General features: G+C 35.6%; 1 protein-coding gene across 1 annotated transcript in view; it reads right to left on the reverse strand.

Annotated features, from left to right (window-relative positions):
* The window catches only part of GNAT3 (G protein subunit alpha transducin 3), a 56,931-nt gene that overhangs the window by 7,325 nt on the left and 26,749 nt on the right, over positions 1-22,857 (reverse strand). Inside the window, exons 3-5 of the mRNA XM_070469873.1 lie at positions 19,700-19,841; positions 12,421-12,578; positions 6,153-6,281 (exon numbers count right to left, since the gene is read on the reverse strand). Coding sequence (XP_070325974.1) covers positions 6,153-6,281; positions 12,421-12,578; positions 19,700-19,841 — 429 coding nt within the window. The remainder of the gene's footprint in view (positions 1-6,152; positions 6,282-12,420; positions 12,579-19,699; positions 19,842-22,857) is intronic.

The raw sequence follows: 22,857 nt of genomic DNA on the forward strand, positions 1-22,857 counted from the left end.
GCAGAATGATGGTAGAGACACAGGTCCAGGGAGCATTGACCTTTTCTCTAATGCCATCTGCTATTACTGAACTGAAATGCTCATTGGCGAAGCAGATCAGTGGCTGGAGTTTTGCTTTTATATTCATTCTCTTGAATATTACATTTTATTTTGCTGCTGTTGTAGTAATTTATTTTTTACATGTCTTTTCATGTTTATCTCCTCCTCTAAATTTTAATTGGGTCTTACTTTAGAGAAGGGAATGGCTACCCATTCCAGTGTTCTTGCCTGGAGAATTTCATGGACAGAGGAGCCTGGTGGGCTATACTACATGGGGTCGCAAAGAGTCAGACATGACTGAGCAGATAACACTAAAGCATTATAATCATTGAAAAAAATGTGGAGATTCCCAAAGTGGAGCATGTAAGAAATATAAATACACATTTTGCCATCACTATTTTGAGAAAAACAATAATAGAAATCAGAGGACAACCTGTATATTTGCTAACTGAATATCTGGATTGGTTAAATATACTGGGACAATAAATGAGGTGAATGGATATGTGATGTGGCTTGAATATCCTTAATTGCCTGAATAGTTGATAACTAGAGCTTTAATGACTTTAAATGGAACTTTCAGTTTTCATTTTGAAAAGTTTTTTTTCTTTTTTTTTTTGATTGCTTGATTGACTTAATACATGTTTCCTTAAGTCTGATATTTAAGTAAGGATTCTTAAATATTAAAATGTATCTAAATGCCTGGTATGTATGATGTAACTAAAAATTCATAGGTCAGGCTTTTAAGCAACAATTGAACATCAATTATTTGTTAAACTGCCCATGGTATTAATATAGGGCAAGCCATCAGAGTTTTATGGCTTTATATTAAACAGTTGACTAAACAGTTGAGTTTTAGAGTCCATTTTAAACAGTTGGAAAAGCTATTGAATTTTACTAATTTATGTTAAACAATTGGCTAAATATGGAGGAGGGTATGGCAACCCACTCCAGTGTTCTTGCATGGAGAATCCCATGGATAGAGGTGGGCTACAGTTCATAGGATTGCAAAGAGTTGGACATGACTGAAGGGACTTGAACACACAAATATTTAACCACATAAGGTTATTCATACTTCATATTAGAATAGGTTATTATGAAATAATAGGCCCTTTGTATACTGTCAAAGTCATTGCATAGTCTAGGACAGCTAAAAATAATGCTATTGCAGCTAATTTTTTGTAAGATGTCTTTGCTCATCCTATAAGCATGTGACTCTCTTGGAAAAATAACGATTTCTGACATCCTTTATGTATTTAACCACAGAAAAATAAGATCTAATCTGAGTAGAAATTTATTTTAAGCTCTTGTGTCGAATGGGATGTATTCAACATATTTGACTATATCAGAATTGGTATAACTTTTTAAATTTTATCTTTTTATTGAAGTATAGTTGACATACAAAATTATATTATTTCATGTTAAAACCTAGTGATTTGACATTTATATAGCGTATAAATTGATCCCCACAAGAAACCTAGGTGTAAGGTCCTAGGGTGGCTACCTGTGTCAGGGCCAACAGGTGCATTTGTGTCACCACTGCACAGTCTGAGCAAAAGAGCTTCACTGAGTCTTTCCCTGGTGCCCAGTTCTGAAAATAAATTAGGGCCAATGCTTGCAGATAGAAAGAATATGCACCACGATCATTCTAAATCCCTCAACTGCTTGCTATTAAAAAAAACAGAATCAAAAGGATTAACCACCATAAGGTAGCCTGGGGTCTCTAAACTCCTATAATTGTTAATATCATTATATATTTTCTTACTAAATTTGTGTGTAACTTAAAATGCCTACAGAAGAGCTCTCTGATTATTGAATAATATAATGCTTAAAGTCATTAAAGTAAATTATGAGAATAGTTAGACATCATACTTTATAACTCATAATTTTTATAACATTAACCATGAACATACCTGTAACAAAGGAATAGTTATACATGATTAATTGCTCTGTGAGATCTAATAGAGAATAACAAACCTAAGTTGGTCTACAATTGCTTGGTAGACAACCAGACTCACTGCTAAGCTAAGATGTCTCATGTTCCCACAGAAATGAACACAGTGGGCATGATTTAACTTCAAATTCAAAACAGTTATAATTTATTTTGTATCATAGATTGGGTAAACATTGTTGAAAATAGTTACACTACAATTACAAAATCTAAAGCTCTACATTGCAATAGTTGCTGACCTCTTTTCCCTAGCTTCCATATAGTTTTATCTCCTTTCAATTATTTTAATCATAGAGTAATAGGAAGAAAGGACTTCTCTATAACTGATAACTCTTATGATCTGTAAGTTCTTTGCCCTGAGGAATTATTTTATAATAATAAAAGGGTTCACATTTGTGTTGCATTTTCTATTTACATAGTAACTTCTGTAAAGAGAATTAATTTTACCAGTTTGACAGTTGAAGGTTCTGATTTGGTAAAAAAAAACTCCAAGGTAATTTGCATTAAATTAGGTGATATATGAAGATGATACAGTGCATTGATAGAATTTTCTCATTTTGATGTTCCTGTTTAAAATTCTACAGTCTTGAATTTAATATGTAAATTAACTTTAGCTTTAAAAGTTTTAGGATGATTTATGCTATGTGAATAGAAATCAGTGCTAATGTAAGTACCTAGGCACTTACTGAAATGAAGTTGGAAGGTACCTTATTTTTATACTCCCTGTTTTAAAATACTATGAAATTTTACACTGCAAATGCCTGTGTACTTTTGGATAATCCTATTTAGTACTTCAAAAAAAAAGTGATTTAGCTGTGAGAATTTGTTAAGGGATTAGTTATCTCAATTGCTGTGACTATTTAAATGATGTGAAATTTTTTAAATGATTTTAAATAGTTCCTTAAAAGTATGCATAGCTGCGTTTTTTACACTTTATAGTAAAATTTGAGTATTTTCAAAATTTCATTGTTTAAATATTGTTTCTAGAGAAATTCCCTGCATTCTCTTCCTCATAAATGATGTCCTTAATTATACACCCTCTTGAGCCAGAGAGAAAGCAGAAGCTAGTAAGAAAACAAAAGAGCTCAAAACCTGTTTTAGTGGGTGGGATAGAGTTAGTGGTTGCATACTATAGAAAATGTTATGTCAAATGAGTCTTTACTGAGCTTCAGTCCAATTCACAAATATCTTACATTTTAGCACTGCTACTGTATAAAGAATTAGCAAGACCTTTCTCATCCCTTCATATGGGCCAACAATATAAGAAAGTATATTTTTATATATATACATATGAAAGATTACTTATACAACTTAAAGTGTTTACAGAATTAACCACAGAATGGGAAAGGAAAGGAAAATGATGATGCACCAATGAAAGTCTAGTGTCCTAATGCAAATGCTGTATTCTACTTGGTTTTTTACAATGTATGGATAATGATATTACTTGGTACTGAGTGAACTTGATGTTTCAGGAAATGATCATGATTTCCTGAGTTTTTGTGTGTTCGTTGGCAGTTTCACACATACCCTCCTTTTAGGAGCACAGACTTGTGAAGTGCCAGAGAGCACTGACAACAGGACTTTATCTCCGCAAGAGGCTGTCTTTTTATCCCCCTTCCCTCTTCCCTCTGAAGGGAATGATGGGTGACCAACAACATTGGAAGAAGCACTTACTCTACAGGCCGAGAGTGACTTCCAGCCCAATTTGCCTTATAGCCCGTCAGGCAGCGTAAGAAGTGTGGTTTTTGAAGTTAGAAAGATGGCCATTCTAACACATTTCTAGCATTTCTGTGTGTGATCTTGGAGAAACTTTCTACCTGTTTTCAGCCTCCATTTTTGACTCTCTGTCTTACGTAAGGATAACAATACCATTCATCATGTTACAGTAACGGTGTAAAGACCGTGTTCATAGTTGCTTGGCATAGTACATTTATTCCTCCAGGCAGGATTAAGACTGACTGAGTGCCTACTCTGAGTTAGTCACTGTGGTAATCACAGGAGATAAAGCTGTAGGTAAACATGGCCCCTGGCCTTCTGGACCTCAGAGCACATGAAACAAAAAGAGTGAACTGATAAAGAAACAAGGCCGTTTCCTATGGTGGTAAGTTCAAAGAGAGAAAAATGGTGTAACATCAATTGTGTAACGATACTGGCTCATGTTGGTGTGGCTGGAAAGAACTGTTTGTGTATCTTCCCAGTTCTACATTTAGTGTCATCATGTTTGTAAGTTGAAAATGGCTACTGTCAGGGTGTTTACACCCAAGAAATCCTCAAGGGCCAAAAATCAGTCTGTCCTCTCTCTCCCCTGGGGGCACATGTTTACCCACACTCTGCAGGGTATAGTTATCACAGGGACATTTAGGGATGGTTAATAGATGAGGTGGTCAAGACTCCATGGGGGGACAGTGTTTGATTTGGAAACTTGATAAGAAGGGGCCAGTTCTTACAGAGATCTAGTGTCAGAGCATTTTAGGTAAGAAGAACAGTAAGTGCAAGGACTCTAAGACTTAGGATGTTCAAGAAACAGAGATATAAAAAAAGATAATTTATGCTAGTCAGCATTCCTGACAAGATACTAGATTGTTTCATATGTGGTAAAGAGAGACCAGGGTTGGGAGTTTCTAGATGTTCAAGATGTGACATTAATTCTTAAAACTCGCTTATCAGCCAGTTTTAATAATACGACAATCTAGGATCCAGAAAATTCCATTAGCTTTACATAAGATAAGCTGACACCAAGTTATAACTCTCTGCTGGGACTTCAATTAATTTTTACAACAGCCACGTTAGACAAGCAAAGGAAAGATGATTTTATTCCTCAGCAGCTGCTGCAAATTAATGGAAACTCTGTTATTGGAATCTTGGTAGGAATAGCCCCAAGGCCTGCAGTCAGCTTCTAGCCTGTTTCAGGGGAAAATCTGAAGGGGAGAAAGAGTCAAAGAAATGTGAGTGTGCCAAAATTGCTTTGAGAGGCTTAGGAGGGGTAGAACAGAGGAGCAACTGGATTTGGGTTCTCAAAGTAAAATGCTGAAAACTGGATCAACGGTCAGGAGTCTGGAGAAAGTAGTTGCCAGGGAGAAACTGTACCACAGTGATGACAGGCCTGAAGACAAACTGCTTATGTGTGCCAAGAGATGTCGATCCCAATCTTTGCAGTTCCTTTATCCTGTTTGATTTTTGGTTCATCTTTCAGAAAAGTAATTGTTTGTGGGCTTGACATTAATGGGTAGTTTTCAGGGCTTTCTTCCATATTAACTTGAAAGTATCCTTGCCATCTGTGTACTAATATTCTAATTAAATACTATATGTCAGTAATTACAATAGTTTTAAAGCAATTAAACTTTGATCCCACTGAAACAATTTTTCCTCAATGGACACAAATAATTCATGTCACCTTTTCCCATTTTTTTCTACTTTTAAAAGATATTCCCATTATTGAATGCATGAATGACTTGTTTTTATCGACATATTCATTACTAAGGGTACATCTGGAACATGGTCCTAATGTCTAATATTCTATCTCATCCACAATCATACGGAGAGGTACTTAAGTGTCAAGGGACATTTTCTAACACTGTAGTATGGATTTCTATTTCTTGATATAGTAAATGGGCAATTTTACAACAGACTTGCTAGGAGGGTCTTGATAATGTGACAGCAATGAAAATAATGGACTCATACCCAAATTATGCTTATGAAATAGGTCTTGTTATTCCAGTAGATAGCATCACATTCAAATAATTCTCCTCTCAATTATTTGCATTTTTAAATTAAGGAAACAAAATAACATTTCAAGCAAATGGGAGAGTAGGAAGGTACAGAAATAAGATCCTTGGCACCTGTTGCTTCAATGTTATTTAAATGTATTTCCTTTTGTATTTTTTTCAAAGTAGGATATCAGTTTCAAGTTTGAGGAAACTAAAATTTAGCTCCCACCTCTCAAGAGAAGGTACTTTTGTCTTGAAGAGGAGGATGAGGCTCAGGATCAGGATTGGCATGGAGAGCTACAGGGGGGCAGTGAACGACCATGGAATTGAAGTAAATGAGGCCTCATGAACATGCCCAGGGACTCACGGCACTCATCATGGGTTAGAGCTCTTCTCCATAAAGAATATGTGCCTGATGCGTATTTCTGTTGAGAGTTTAAAAAGACATTTGCTCATACCTGAAATGCAAGTCTTTAAAGGAGAACTGAGTTTCAATGATCCCAGTTGTTTTCACTCGAGAATGTAGAACATCTTGTTCATTCGGGACATAGCCAGGTGCTGCTATTCTGTCCAAATCATTAAGGTAGCTAATAAAAAAAAATAGCATATATAGTTTTAACTTTGTATTAGAAGATACCAGGATTCAGTACAAATGGATCTTTCATTTCGAGTCCATTAAACTGATTAAACTCCAGACTGATGCTTTTCAAACTCCGCTTCTCAGAATACAGGAGCTCAGTGGCGGGGATGGTGCAGAGCGCTGGGTGTGCTGACCGGCTGGGTGGCTGCTGCCTCGGCTTTACTTTACAAGGCTGAGACATGGATTCACTGGCTTTACTTTACAAGGCTGAGACGATGGATTCACTGGCTTTACTTTACAAGGCTGAGACATGGATTCACTGGCTTTACTTTACAAGGCTGAGACATGGATTCACTGGCTTTACTTTACAAGGCTGAGACATGGATTCACTGGCGCCTGAACAGGCGTTTGAGAAGAGAGCTCTCCTTACAGGACTTAGGTCGTCCCCCTGTCAAAAATGCTTTCTTGTAATGATGGTCACTAGGCTAGACTCAAAATGCTGTAGTTTGTATTTAGGCAGCTGCAATTTTAAGAGAGTGACTTGTTTTAGTATTGTGGTCTGTTGGTTTTGTGTTGTTTCTCCTGGACCATCTAGTTTAGGAATTGGAATTGTTTTTATTATGTTCCATAATTTTATCCAGTTAGGTCAGTAATAGAAGAAACTTTTAACTTTCTTCCTGATTCATACAGAAACTACTGTGATACATTGCTGACCCACTCCTGAGTCCATGCTCCTGAGGACAGAAAGCTGAATTTATAAACTGTATCCTTACCTCCTCTTCTCTTCCACCAGTGCTCAGTGCGTCCTCTGCTCGTCTCCAGAGCCATATTTAAAAGCCCTACTATCATCAGCCAAAATACTGTCCTCTTTCTGCCCACAGGATATAGGGGTGGTAAGAGGCTGGAATGAGAATGATTAAGCTATGTGCTCTAGAAGAGTCTATTAGATTAGAGGAAATAAACTTTTCTTAGCTTCATCCTTCAAGCCGGATCATGTCGCTGGAGTAAAACAAAGTGCTTTATTGCTTTAAAAGCAGTTAAAAATCACCTGCTCTATACTTTTGATTCTAAGGTTTTAGGAGCTTAGCCATATGGCTATTTCTATAAAAATATTAATAGAGATACCAATAGCCTAGTAAAGTTTTTATGATCAAAAATTTTTGTGATCAAACCAAGTTTATACTTATAACCTAAATAAAAAGATCATAATGGACATGCATTCATCTAGACAGAATTTGAGAGGTAGAATATAACTGAGTATTAGTTATTGTTCAACAGTTCAATTTTTCAGAGACTAAGTTGAAGAGCTGTTATACCTTAAATCCTAGCACAATGCCTTAGACGTTAATGCTATTTGTTTTTTAAAATAAATTCAGTAGCAATGTAGATAATTATTCTTGAAGGATATTTCTGATTTTAAGCTGAAATAAACTAAGAATTGTCAAGTGTCCCAAAGGGATTTTGACCAAGGACAAATAGACAGTCAGACTTCAGAAACACATATTTATAACGTGAAAATTGATCACCATGTTTTCTCTAATAGTTTAATTTTATTATAAAAATACAAATCAAGATATAAATACATCAGAAGAAAGTGTTAGAAGATATTTTGTTTTATCTATTTTCTATTTCTGAAGCAAGGTCTTTGGTGAATTTCTTGTTAACTCAGGCTGCATATGTGCATAGCATACCATTGGTCAGTTGGCTCATGCAGGGGCAAAAACAGCAATTCAAACAGAAACACACCTGCTGTGATAGCGATTAAATCCATTTTAGTTATGGGTAAATGAATACTTTGGTAAAGACACGCTTTAATGTACCTTTGTTTGCATACATAAATGATGTCAAACAAAGCAGAAGCATTGGCAGAGTGACAAATTTGCATCTAAAATGCTCATTTTAATAAACAAATATAGAATTTGGGTGCTCAAGCCTGTGGTCTAAAGCTTAAAACAAGACAGAGGCCTGAAATACCTATAGCTCAAATCACTTAAAAAATATCACTCTTTTCCTAATCATGTAAAAATAGTATCTTTTTCAGTGAAGTCCATGTTGAATCCTAAAGCATGTGGAGTTTGTTGCACACTAGACAGCCCCAATCAGCGAACTGTGAAGTATTAATAAAAATCTTTCCTGCTCTCGTGACACTTTTCTCTGCTTGCTAGTACCGATTGTGGAGGGTGAGGTGTTATGTCACCAACATTCTCTGGTTAGGACTCATCTTTTTATTGACCTCAACTTAAAGAGTCTTTAGGTTTGAGAGAAAATCAAATATCTCATTTCCAGAAAAACTGGATGGAGAGATTAATAGAAGGTACATGAATGGATAGATGGGATGAAGGAAGGAAAGGAAGAGGAAGGGGGGAGAAAGAGGAAGAGGGAGGAAGGAAAAGAAATACCCCTGCACTATAGAATGTATATGAAGTAAACTGGATGTGGTATCAATCTGACATTAATTATAGTTTAAAATGTGAATGCAATTAAGTATTTTTTAAAAACCTGTTAATTTTTGAAAGAAAGCAATGGAGGTTCATCTAATTTAGTAAGCTTTCATCTAATTTTCACTTTAAGAATCCATAAAGGCAAAAAAGTTAACATTTACATTGTTTTTAAAAAATGTTATAAGAAAACTTTCTTAGACATAGAGAGAGGACATCAACTTTCTTTTTATTTTCTACTGCTCTTTGCAAATTGATCTGGGTAGTTAAAAATCACTGCATTGCTGGCAACATTCACAAAATTGGTGCAAACAGAGATTTATAGACTTGTTTAACTTGAAGAACAGACAAATATTTTTAATATGAATCTGAAATGTGATAGTCTCACTGTAAAATATATTTTGTCAAAACAAAGATAAAAAGCTAATATTAAGAAAGTAAAAAAAAACAATAAAATGTCATTTTATTTGCCCATTTGGGGTATGCAGTACATAAACTTTTTTGATATCAAAGAGCAAAGAATTTGGTAAACATAATGTAATATAATTGCAAACATATTTCTTACATTATTTTAAGGGAAAATGTCCAATAATGTGTATCTAAAATGAAATATATTAAAATTACAAGTATTGACCTATTTTTCTTTTCCTCCTTCTCCAGAACTTTGCTAAGCAATATTTTATGGGAATATTCCACAATTCAGTTTCTGATTAATTGTGACTGCCTTTTTCAATGACTCATATCAAAAGCAATGTTTTCTATACCATAGAGTAATATTAAACCATTGTTTATATAATGAAAGGGTGATACCCATTCTCTACATCATCAGAGAGATAAGAACAGGACTTTCCTCCAAGGGCAATATGTCCATTGGATTTTGGAATTTTAAATGAACATGAATGAGCAATCACAAAAGACTTTTGTTTGTTATGTTTTCCTGGGATTTATATGGTTTGTTTTCTCTCCATAATCCTTCTTATTATGCTTAAAATCTGAGGTATCTTGCAGGTTTTTTTTTTTTTATTCTGTCCTCAAATAATCTCTCATTTGTTTAACTTTTACTTTACTGTTTTATTTTTAAAGTACATCTAGTATGCTCTGTTGGGAGTTCATCAGAAGAACTGCATATATATCCATTCACACATTCAGTTGCAGGGACGGAAATATAGAATAAGTACTTACATTGTATTTCTATGCATGTGCACACATGCTTACAGGCATGTAACTGTGGGACAGGTCAAGAACCACTTACTAAAATGGATATTTAAAATCATTTTAATAATGAAGTTATAAATACTGTTACAACCTCCTATTGCTTATGGCTAAAAATTTCTAACTGATTGATATTATTGTGAAAATTAGATAATCTTGCTTGCGATTCCAAAAGAATCCCACTATATACAAATATTCCTCAAATCAATACATTACTTTCTTCTGAAATTCTATATCATGCCTATCAAACCAAGGGAGCCAAAGCACATGTCATTAATAAGGTTATTTTAGAAGATAATTTTGGTAACTTGGTTAGAAATGAAGTGAATAGTCCACACCTCAACATGCATGTCACCAGTTTGTGTTCATCTTGAGCTTGTGGGCAAGAATACATAGAACTGTACAAAAAAGATCTTCATGAACCAGATAATCACAATGGTGTGATCACTCATCTAGAGCCAGACATCCTGGAATGTGAAGTCAAGTGGGCCTTAGGAGACATCACTGCAAACAAAGCTAGTAGAGGTGATGGAAATCTAGTTGAGCTATTTCAAATCTTAAAAGATGATGCTGTTACAGTGCTGCATTCAATATGCCAGCAAACTTGGAAACTCAGCAGTGGGCACGGGACTGGAAAAGCTCAGTTTTCACTCCAATCCCAAAGAAGGGCAATGCAAACAATGCTCAAACTACCACACAAATGCACTCATCTCACACACTAGTAAAGTAATGCTTAAAATTCTCCAAGCCAGACTTCAACAGTGTGTGAACCATGAACTTCCAGATATTTAAGCTGGTTTTAGAAAAGGCAGAGGAAGCAGAGATCAAATTGCCAACATCTGTTGGATCATCGAAAAAGCGAGAGTCGCAGAAAAACATCTCTTTCTGCTTTATTGACTATGCCAAAGCCTTTTGGGAATACCAGACCACCTGACCTGCCTCTTGAGAAACCTGTATGCAGGTCAGGAAGCAACAGTTAGAACTGGACATGGAACAACAGACTGGTTCCAAATAGGAAAAGGAGTACATCAAGGCTGTACATTGTCACCCTGCTTATTTAACTTATATGCAGAGTACATAATGAGAAACACTGGGCTGGAAGAAGCACAAGCTGGAATCAAGATTGCCGGGAGAAATATCAATAACCTCAGATATGCAGATGACACCACCCTTATGGCAGAAAGTGAAGAGGAACTAAAGAGCCTCTTGATGAAAGTGAAAGAGGAGAGTGAAAAAGTTGGCTTAAAGCTCAACATTCAAAAAACTAAGATCATGGCATCCAGTCCCATCACTTCTTGTCAAATAGATGGGAAACAGTGGTAGACTTTATTTTGGGGGGCTCCAAAATTACTGCAGATGGTGACTGCAGCCATGAAATTAAAAGACTTGCTCCTTGGAAGAAAAGCTATGACCAACCTAGACAGCAAATTAAAAAGCAGAGAGATTACTTTGCCAACAAAGGCCCATCTAGTCAAAGCTATGGTTTTTTCCAGTAGTGATGTATGTATGTGAACATTGAACTGTAAAGAAAGCTGAGCGCCAAAGAATTGATGCTTTTGAACTGTGGTGTTGGAGAAGACTCTTGAGAGTCCCTTGGACTGCAAGGAGATTCAACCAGTCCATCTTAAAGGAAATCAGTCCTGAATATTTATTGGAAGGACTGATGCTGAAGCTGAAACTCCATTCTTTTGGCCACCTGATGTGAAGAGCTGACTCATTTCAAAAACCCTGATGCTGGGAAAGATTGAAGGTGAGAGGAGAAGGGGATGACCTAGGATGAGATGGTTGGATGGCATCACCGACTCAATGGACATGAGTTTGAGTAAACTCCGGGAGTTGTTGATGGACAAGGGAGGCCTGGTGTGCTGCTGTTCATGGAGTCACAAAGAGTCGGACACAACTGAGTGACTGGACTGAATTGAACTGAACTGAGCTTGGTGCATAACAATTGTGTGTGTGTGTGTGTGTGCGTGCGCGCGCGCACGCGTGCACGCACAGGTACACAGGTGCACTCAGTTTCTAAGTCATGTCTGACTCTTTGCAACCTCATGGACTTTAGCCAGGCTCCTGTCCATGGGATTTTCCAGGCAAGAATCCTGGAGGGGGTTGCCATTTCCTTCTCCAGGGGACATTTCTGACCCAGATATCAAACCCGTGTTTCCTGCTTGGCAGGCAGATTCTTTACCACTGAGCCATCTGAGAAGCCCACATAATGATTCAATCTTTGTAATTGGGAGAAAATATTTGCAACATATATCTTTTCAGACATATATTAATAGTTTCAAAATTAGTTATTTAAAATGCTTCTATGGTTTTGTTTTTTACATCTTATTTATATCATCTTGCTTTCCTTTCATTTACTTGTTATTTTAGTATGATAAAAATGTAAAGCTATTTACTTTTGTCATTTGTGATTTCAAATGCAGAGTATACAAAGTTACAATTTTTAAGTGTAAATGTTTCAACTACAGTTCCTTTTAAAATGCATTTACTTACTATGCTGCTGAGTCGTTGAGCTGATATTCAGATGCCCTTTCAAAGCAGGCCTGAATCCCTGGATCTCTCCACAGTCGTTTTATTACCTCAGCCAATTCAGGTGTCATGCTGCCATCTTCCAGGGTATTTGCCATCACACAAAGTTGTCGTTGGTCTTCCTGCAGCATTGTTTTTATCAGAAGGATAAAAATGTGTTGTTGTTTAAACTCACATATTCTTTTGTTTTCCAAAAGATCATTTCAGTTTGATGGTTTTTACTTCAGTAGCAATTTCACTGAAAATCTATTCACTATGAAATGAAGTGAAAGTCGCTCAGTCATGTTGGACTCTTTGCGACCCCATGGACTAGTACAATCCATGGAATTCTCCAGGACAGAATACGGGAGTGGACAGCCTTTCCCTTCTCCAGGGGATCTTCCCAATCCAGGGATCAAACCCAGGTCTTCTGCATTGCAGGCAGATTTTTACCAGCTGAGCCACAGGGAAGCCCACTATATCTTTAGGTTAATGTAACACAAGTATCTTATAATGAAACTTCTGGCTTACGTCCACAAAAGTCCTTCATTGCAAAAACTGTGAAATATTACATGAAGAAATTAAGATATTTGGTATTTATCACTGATTTCTAAATATGATGGAAAAAGGGATAACAGCATTTTGGTGTAAGTCCACTGAGCTTCTAGAGGACCAGAATGCTAGTATCAAGGAGCAACAAATTTAATCTAATTGAGCACATTGTATTCCTTTGATCATGGCCATATATTTTCCAGGAAAGAAAAATACCAAGTAAGAATTAGAGTACAAATGGAAATTAAAACTCAATACTCTAAAATTATAGTTTAGAAATATATTGTCATTATTTACCATCACTTACCTATTTGCAGTCATAAAAATTACCAATGGTAAACATTTGATCCAGACAAAGTTTTTGAATATCACTGTGGGTGTTGTCATGAGCATGATTTTAGGGCAAATTAATAGGGCAGAGGTGAGATTTCATTAGGGAGAGAAAAGAAGGGAAGGAAGTAAAGAAAAAAAGAGGAAAAGGAGAAAAGAAAACCAAGTATTGTGTTATTCCTGATGGGATATTTGGAGGTGACAAGGGCAAAAGGAAGTTTGAATAAATAACATAGTCCACAGTTTACTTAAACTAATGATCCAAACTGGTTTATGATTAAAAAAATTTTGTTAAGAATGTGGGTTTCAGAATAATTCAATTATTGGCCATGATGCTAGACCAGGCAAATGGAAAAATCTAGGCTCAAATCTTGGTTGTCAGATTCCAAAGCCCATGTTCTTTTTGCTAACTTTTTTTCACGCATATTTTCATAACAACTAACATGACATTTGGTACATGTGACATCTCACACAATCCTTACAACAAGAGTAACATAGACACTATATTTTCTCTCTCTTACAAATGAGGAAACTAAAACTTGGAGGTAAATTTGCCAAATCAATAAAGTATCAGAAAAAGAGTCAAGCCTAAACGTATTTTCTACAAAATTAGGTGGCTACTAGTGAAGTCTGTCCAACAAGATCCCGACGCCTTTCTGATACAACTCAATTTATTACTTGAAATTGATGATAGGCTTGTGTCACTATTTTACTAAAAATCTGCTCTTTGTATAAAAAATGAAGGGTATCTGTAACACTGTTAAAGAACGGCTCTGTTAAGACTAAAAACTTCATTTTATCTGTCTTCACAATCCAGTTTTACTGCTAAACCAAACTGATCAGATGACCATTAGGCCACAGATTTTAACTGGCCCAAATCAAAGGCTTTGACCTGTCATTTTATTGTGTCAACACAAGATGAACTTTAAAATCCTTCCTCCAGATTAGCTGGATATGACAGGAAACTGCAAATTAGTGAAATATGACCTATCACTTTTGCTGGCATCATTCTATTTGCCTTCTTCCACATTGAAGTGCCTTTTAGGACAAATGATGCAATGAAATAGTTGCTTAAACAATATTGTCCCTAGAGGGAAAAAAAAATCTCATGCCTTGTAAGCTTTACAAACCAAGCTGTTATATACTCTTGCTTTCATTCTTTTAAATATATACCATTTGTTAATTTAAATATTCTTTATTTGTAGAGATGTCATGAATATAGTTTGAACTTGAACAATTAAATATCAGAAAGTCCTCTTGGTCACCATTTACTATGAGCTACGGGCAAAATACCCAATCAGTTTGGCTTTTGTCTTTGGAGACCTTTTATATTTTAGTGTGGGGCTTCCCAGGTGGAGCTACTGATAAAGAGTCTGCCTGCCAATATGTGAGTTTAAATAACAAGAGAGGAGGGTTGGATCCGTGAGTCGTGAAGATCCCCTGGAGAAGGGTATGACAGCCCACTCCAGTATTCTTTCCTGAAGAATCCCATGGACAGAGAAGCCTGGCAGGCTACAGTCTACAGGGTTGCAAAGAGTTGGACATGACTGAAGACGCATGCAGAGGTAAAGTTGATGGTAGTGATTTTCAAACCAAGACTACACGCTGTTACCATGTGGGGAACTTAAAAAAAAAAAAAAAGATACTGGGACCCCAACTCAAATAAAATGAATCAATTTCTGGGTGTCAGAGCCTGCAAAGGTAGGTTTAAAAATCTCCCAGGTCATTCAAATGTGCAGCCTGAGCTGAGAATTCCTTGCAACATATTTTTTTAAGCCATAAATAATATCTTACTAGACATACTGAAATTCAATCCTGAAGTTTTTCTACAGTTATGATAATTAAGGAGATCCCTAGGTGGCGCTAGTGGTAAAGAACCCACCTGCCTGTGCAGCAGACACAAGAGATGAGGTTCATTCCCTGAGTTGTGAAGATCCCCTGGAGGAGGATATGGCAATCCACTCCAATATTCTTGCCTGGAGAATCCCATGGACAGTGGAGCCTCGGGGGCTATAGTCCACAGGGTTGCAAAGAGTCGGACAGGACTGAAGTAACTTAATACATATGATAATTAAAGAGACCAAATTTATACGTTTAGGGGATTGGGCCCACCAGTGAAATTTGAATTTTTGAAATACATCACACCAAAATTAACAGCTATGTGAGAAATTATCTTTATATCAGAGTCAAATGGATTGAACATTTAACTCCCACCGATTATCTTAATCCTAATTAAAAAAAAAAAAAAAAACCTCCAGAATTTCCCATCAAACTCAATACAAAATTCCAAATTCCTTACTGTGGTTCCATGTTTTTAGCCATCTCCTCCTTTCTAATTTTATTTCCTCTTTTCCCCTCACCCCACTACAAGCCTGTGCTTTTGTCCTTCTTTCCTCAAGACACACAGGACTCCTTCCTATTCCTTGAACTCACCAAGCTTTCAAAGTTTTTGAGAATGGCTGATCTCTTCATGCCTTTCCTGTGACTCACTACCTACTTCATTCAGATCTCTTCGAATATACCACCACCTCAAGGATGGCTTCCTTAACATCTCTTCTTTCATTCTTACACTTTCTCCCCCTTAACTGTCTTGAATTTTTTTTATAGTATACTTATTACCATCTGTATAGTGCACAATTCTTTACATATTTTATGTTAGATTATAAGTATATATAGGCAGAAATTTTATTTTTTTGTTTGTTTCTACATCCTTAAAACCAAGAACAGAACCTAACACATAGTACATGCCCTGAAATGTTGTTGAATGAATGAATCAATAAAATGAATATATTAATTAGCTCATATCTCATGATCTAGAGACATTTAAGGGATGTTTAATCATTTTCCAAATATTAATAATTCACTGCAGGTTTGAGTGGTATCCTAAAGAAATTTTATTTCCCTATCATGTATTTGGAAAAGTTTGGGAATTATGGTGGTTCTAGAATAACTCATTCTCTTTACGTTGGATAGCTCTAGAACTATGTTGCATAGAAAGTGAAATATGTTTCCTCAATAAGTTTTCCAGACTTTCTTCATCAATATTAGGAACCTCAGATGAACCTAGAATGTTGTATAACTCATTCTGAACCCTAGAATCATATTTTGAAAGATAATGAAAAAAATACATCAAGGAAGGAAAAGATAGCATAGCCTAATAATTTGCAGAAATGTTGGGTTTAAAATGCCAAGTTTTAATTACAGGATTTTCAGAAGCTTTGCTTACAAATATTGTTTGTTAATTTCCTAAAAATTGTTACAGTACGTATTTATCCCAAACTTATTTGATTATAGAACTTTTATCGTAAACCATCTTGAGTAATCAGTGTTCTTTACTTCAAATTATAGGATTCATTTCATCGGGTGTTTTGTCGAAGATGGTTACAACACCCACAATGTGTGTTGCGATTTTCAGCATTCTTTTAGTCAGTCTAGTGACTGTTTTAGATTTCTGAAATAGAATATAGTAATATTGAGAGAGAATAAGTAAATGCCTTTATTTCCCTGGTTTGTTTCTTCAACTTTACCATCTTTAAAAGCTTTTGTAATAGCTGAAATATAGCTACTTGGTCGACACCATTTTTTCTTCTCTAGAGGGCAAATACTGTTTCCATCTCATTTATGGCTGATTCTTCAGTATATTCCTAGTGTCCAGTTAGTTGTCTGCCATATAAATAATAGTTTAGTGAAAAACAACTTTTCAAATGATATTGGATGTATACTTCAATACATAAATGTTAATGAGCCTTTATTCACTGTGATTATTAGAAAGTAATAATATCTAATACTGGGAGCTTGTATTCTTTCATAATTAGTGTTTGTATGGATTTACTATTCTTGCTTCCTCTTGTAATAATCATTGTAATTTAATGATGAAAGCTAACACTGTGGATGAAAAACCTGAAACTTAAGTATCTTGTCCAAACTTACAGAACCAGTGACCAGTAAAGCTCATGTATATTTTCTGTTGGAAATCTTTCTCTTTTTGAATGGCAATCTGTGTGGTGAGGTATAAATGGTTATGTAAACATATATGCACTGTATATATAAGTTGGCAGCTAAATTGAGAGTCATAGGACGCCAGAACTGTGAAAGCCACACTTAAGTGCTTAGCAATTAATCTGTCAGATAAACAGTCTGAGTCAGGTGGAGAGTATATTAATCTAAAAATCAAATACTGAAGAAGAATGTGATTGAAATTGCTATAATCGACATTAATTGAAATAAAAGTATGAGCTATGTAATACCTGACACTATGGTGTTTGATACTTGAGGACATAGGAATTCCTAAGAAGTTATGCCAGTTGTTTAATGCTGCTTAAGTTACTCTGTTTATACCATTTAATGTGGGGTTTGAATAAATGACATTTCTTTCTATTTTGTAGTTAGCATAATGGCAGCAATGTACAGAGTCTGTTTTCACTCCACCTTCAAGCCAGATCACTAAGAGTTTTAAACAACACATTCCAGGTCTTTAGTGATGACTGCTATCAGATTTGCAAACACTGGGCTTCATGAAGCAAAAATTATATTTAAATAAGTATCAGTAGGCAAGGTTGTGACACAAATATATGGAATATTACACATGCAAATTCAAACTTGCTAAATCATTCTCAGAGGAATGTAGAAGGAACTCCTGTTCCAAGAACTGTTATTGTTTAAAAGAAAGAAAATAAAAGAAATAGTCCTAATTCTTAAAAATATTTTTACAAAACTCCTTGCATAGGGAAAAGCACTATAACAGAAACCAGGAGAATTGAGTTTTGCCCTAAACTCTAGTTATTTAATGCAGGCCAAATTGCTAATCCTCTTTGGCCCTTATTATTATTTTTTGTAAATAAGGGATTATTCCAAGTTGTCTCTTAAGGGTCAGTTTAAAATCCTATCTTAAGAACCTATCTTAGAAAAGCCAGGGTCTGAGCAATAACTGAACTATATATGAACACTAAATCACAGAATAAGACCAAAAGGATATTAGCATTCAGCTCCTTCAAGTTCACCCTTTACATGTGAGGGAAACTGTAACCCAGAGAAATACTATCTTTAACTTAGTGGAGCCAAGTTGTGGGGAAGCTAAAAATGGAAGGAACACCCAGCCGAACTCCTGACTCTGCTTTACAATCTGCCCCAAGGACGTGTGGAGCATTTCTGTGCTCTCTGCTGGAAAGTGGCAGAACCAAAGGGAATTTAGGGACATGAAAGAGATATTTTTCTTTTCATCCTAATGACTGCCAAGGGTAATTTACCTGATTTAACCTTAAACTTCTCGAGACGAGGGGAGAACCCAAGTATCACTGTCTTCTCTATACCTACTATATCATTCCTCTCTATATTCATTGTTAGTATAAGAAAGTGAAAGTGAATATCGTTCAGTTGTATCAGACTCTTTGCAACCCCATGGACTATACAGTCCATGGAACTTTCCAGGCCAGAATACTGGGGTGAGTAGCCTTTACCTTCTCCAGGGGATTTTCCCAACCCAGGGATCGAACCCAGGTCTCCCATATTGCAGGTGGATTCTTTACTAGCTGAGCCACTTGTTAGTATAACAAGGTACCTAAAAATTACACTGGGAACAGTTTAGTTGACATCATCCAGAGGCAATCAGCTGCTCCCAGAGGGAATGAAGGGAAATAGGTGAGTTCTTCCTATAGATTATACACATCTGTTTCAGGATATGATTAACTACTGTTCTTTGATTAATACTTAGGTTTCATTTGCTGACTAAAATAGTTTTCTATGTTGGCACATAAATTGTTTTCAAGTAGGTAAAATTTTTATGCATTTTAACATAAAATCTTATATATTATAAAATATAAAAAGAAGACAAATGAAACTATCTGCTACCTCGTAAACAAATAATGACTGAGTATATTTATTATGCAAACATTTTCTCATACAATTTTGCATTTTTTAAAAAATATTACTTTATAAAACAATCATTTCCTTGTGCCATGTAGTTTTTGTAATTATCATTGAACATTATTGAAAGTTATAGTATTGTTATTAAAAATAAAATCTCTATGAAATGGCTCATAATTAAAATTAATATAGAGATATTACAGTTTGATTTTAGGGACTAGACTCTTATTTAGCAAATATAAATATTTATGTTTGGTATAGTGTATTATTTGAAACTGAGCTTCCCTGGTGGCTGATTGAGTCCTGGGAAAACAGTTATTGTTGAGTAAGATGAGGCCACACAGTCAAAAGGAAAGTTCCATTTAAAGGAAAACAGGAAATCTTATACTAAACAGAATTAAAACTTTCAAATTCATGTTTTATATTCTTAATTTTGGTGTAGATTAATGCTACAGATCTATTAGATTCCACTGTTTTATGGTTCAAACTCCACTACAGCTGTCGTTATTTGCATACTTACTGCACTTCTAGGATTTACATAATCAATCTCCAGGGTTGCCATGGCTTTCACAATAGCGAGGATGGATTGCAATGTATTACTGTAAATTACTGCTTTGAACTCCATGCATTCTTGCTCACTGTAACCATTCTTATGGATGATCCTATAATTTAAACATGAAAAGCTTTTGTCAGTTGAATAGTTGATTTTTTCTAATATTAAACACATCAATAATAATTTGCATAAAATTATAGTATATATTTTTGTTAAAAACAGAAGAATGTTATCCACATATATGATAAATGGGACCAATTTTATGGCTTTGAGTTTTTATTTTCATTGGGATTTAATGTAGTATTTACTTTCTGAGCTCCTAAGCTAAATACAAAGAGGACTTAACGATTTGCTCCAGATAAACTACAGTTTAAAATGGGTAAATCGTGAGCTTTTTACTGAGCAAGATTGTTTCTTTCTGAGAGAAAGACTGTCCAGCTTCCCCTTACAAAGATATACACAGGGTTCTGAAACTTTTTTTAGTGTTGATAACATGATGTCTAGAGGAAATGAAGCAATTTACTATAGCATCCACATCTTTTCCTATCACTTAAGACAGACTGGAAAATAGTGCCTGCTTTCTATTTATAACAGTAACAAAGGTATCCTTTTAAATGGTGGTAATTACCGTCTGTTAAATCCCTTGTCACTGTTCCCTGTGTGTACGTGCGTGCCACTGAGTTCTCAAAGTTGAAATGCCTAGACATTTAACTTGGCTGAACTCTTCTTTCCCTTCCACTTATTGAATCAGAACTCAATTTTATTACTAGTTTTGGAATACACACCTATTAAAAGGGTCTTTGTGTATGCTAATCACTTCATTGAATTCCTATTGCATAATATATTCTTCTTGTTTTCTGTTTTTTCTTTTTTAATGGCTTTTAAAATGAACTGCGTTAAAAAAAATAAAATAAATAAAATGAACTGCGTGTTCATTAGGCATCATTTAGATGAGAGATTACTAGGGATTTGTGTTGCATCCATACACACAGAGGTTTTAGTATAGGGAGTAAAAAGAACACAAAGACATTAAAACCTTAAAATACAAATACTCTTAGTGAAAAGAGTAAAGGCAGTACCTATATCTATTATTTATTGTTTTTACTATTTGATTGCCAATACTGGCTGTATTTCTATTCAATACTTCAAACATGGCTATGTTTGTCCTACTGTATTAAACAATTAACTTAGGTGAATAAGATAGTCATTTAAAGACTATAGAGAAAAAACAGTAAAATATTTTTATGGATATGTTGAGAATAATTTCATTAAAGAAATCCCAGTTCTCTGTCAAAAATTAAAATTAGAATATTAATTTAATTATTAAATTTAAATGGCATTTAGGTAAACCTGGGGGCATTTAGGTTTTTTTCCTGGAACAAGTTCTTATCTCTGTCCTTTTTTCATGGAATAAGAAATCCCTGTCACCAAGCAAACTAACAGCAAAGTTAGCAAAATCCAGCTGTAGTGGGACTTACGCAACACTGCTTTCTAGGGGCTGCAATTACTGTGAGATGGAACTCTCCATCTGCAAGTTCATTCCTAGATCTGCTCAAATTAATAAGCATTTACTGGGCATTTTTGGCAATGTATTTCAAACACTGAAGAGAATGAATGAATTATAAAAGTCCTTCCTCCCTAAAAACATAGACCAGTGCTCCATTGTCCCATACAGTAGTCATACCACATGTTAATTAAAATTAAATAAAATTTAAAATTTAGCTCCTCAATCACATTAGCCACATATGGAGAGCACAGATGTAATAATATTCCTGTCATCACAGAATGCACTATTGGAGAGTACTAGATTACAGGAAGGTAGGGCATGAAATCCTATTTTTGTACAGTATGATAATGTATAGCAAAAATACTGGCAGGTGGAACAAACTAGAAAAAGCGATCAACCCAGCTGGGAGTGGTGGTAAGGGATCAGGGAGACTGTCTGGCAGCAGTGATGATCAGTTAATTTTTCAGGGACAAATGGTTATTTCCAGAGAGTCAAAAGGAAAAAGAACACTTTGAGCAGAAGGATTGGTGTGACCAAATAGATGCTTACAATTAACAAGCTTTCAGTATGTGCCAAACATTGTTTTAAGTACTTTATGCGTCATCTTGTTTCTTGTAATAAGTCCTGACTTAAAGTAGGTATTGATAAGTTATCATCTACATTTAAAGGTAGAAACAAAGGCATAAATACATAAAGATACTGTCCCAGACTTATTCCATTAATGGATGGTACAGCTGGTCAACACACACAGCCTGATTTCAGATCCTGTGATCTTAGCCGCTAAGTTATATTGCCACCCATGGTATGCTAGTCCATAGCACCGAGTAAGTTCAGTATTTCTGAGGCAGAAAGTGGGGGGGGGAGGGGATTATGGGATATTAAGATGGAGAGATAGGCAAGAGTTGGATTCTGAAGTGTTTAAGAGTTCCAGGAGTTTGATCTTGTTAATATAGTGAAGAGTTCAAATCATGAAAGAGATCAAATAGTTTCTGCAGAGATAGCTGGTGGCAGTGTGGCTAACACAGTGGAAAGAAGAGAAGTAGAAACGATATAGCATGATAGCACTTTGATCCAGGTTAGCAATGCTGAGGTTCTGAACTGAGGCAGTGACAGTAGGGTTAAGTGACATGTTTGGAAACATAACTTATGTAGATGGTGCATAACTTGGTTGAGAGAGTGAGGGGGCACTGTAACTACACATAGATTTATTTCTGTAGAGGCTGCTGTTGTTATAACTCATTGCAGGGGACTAAAGGACACATGGGAATATACGTTTAATGTTGTTTATTCTGATTTAGACCTATTCATAGAATATAGAGGCATATATTATATGCTTCCTTAGCTCAAAGTGTGGGCTTCCCTGGTGGCTCAGGGGTAAAGAATCTACCTGCTAATGCGGGAAACCCAGGTTTGATCCCTGGGTTGGGAAGATCCCCTGGAGAAGGGCATGGCAACCCACTCCAGTGTTCTTGCCTGGAAAATCCCATGGACAGAGGAGCCCAGTAGGCTACAGTCCATGGGACTGTAAAGTTGGATATAGTGACCAAACAATATCAGATTACAAATAGACAATTTCATCATTAGTTGGGATCATTCCGTCACCAGGATACATTCCAAA

This window comes from Odocoileus virginianus, chromosome 1, assembly GCF_023699985.2.
Source record: "Odocoileus virginianus isolate 20LAN1187 ecotype Illinois chromosome 1, Ovbor_1.2, whole genome shotgun sequence".
NCBI lineage: Eukaryota > Metazoa > Chordata > Mammalia > Artiodactyla > Cervidae > Odocoileus > Odocoileus virginianus.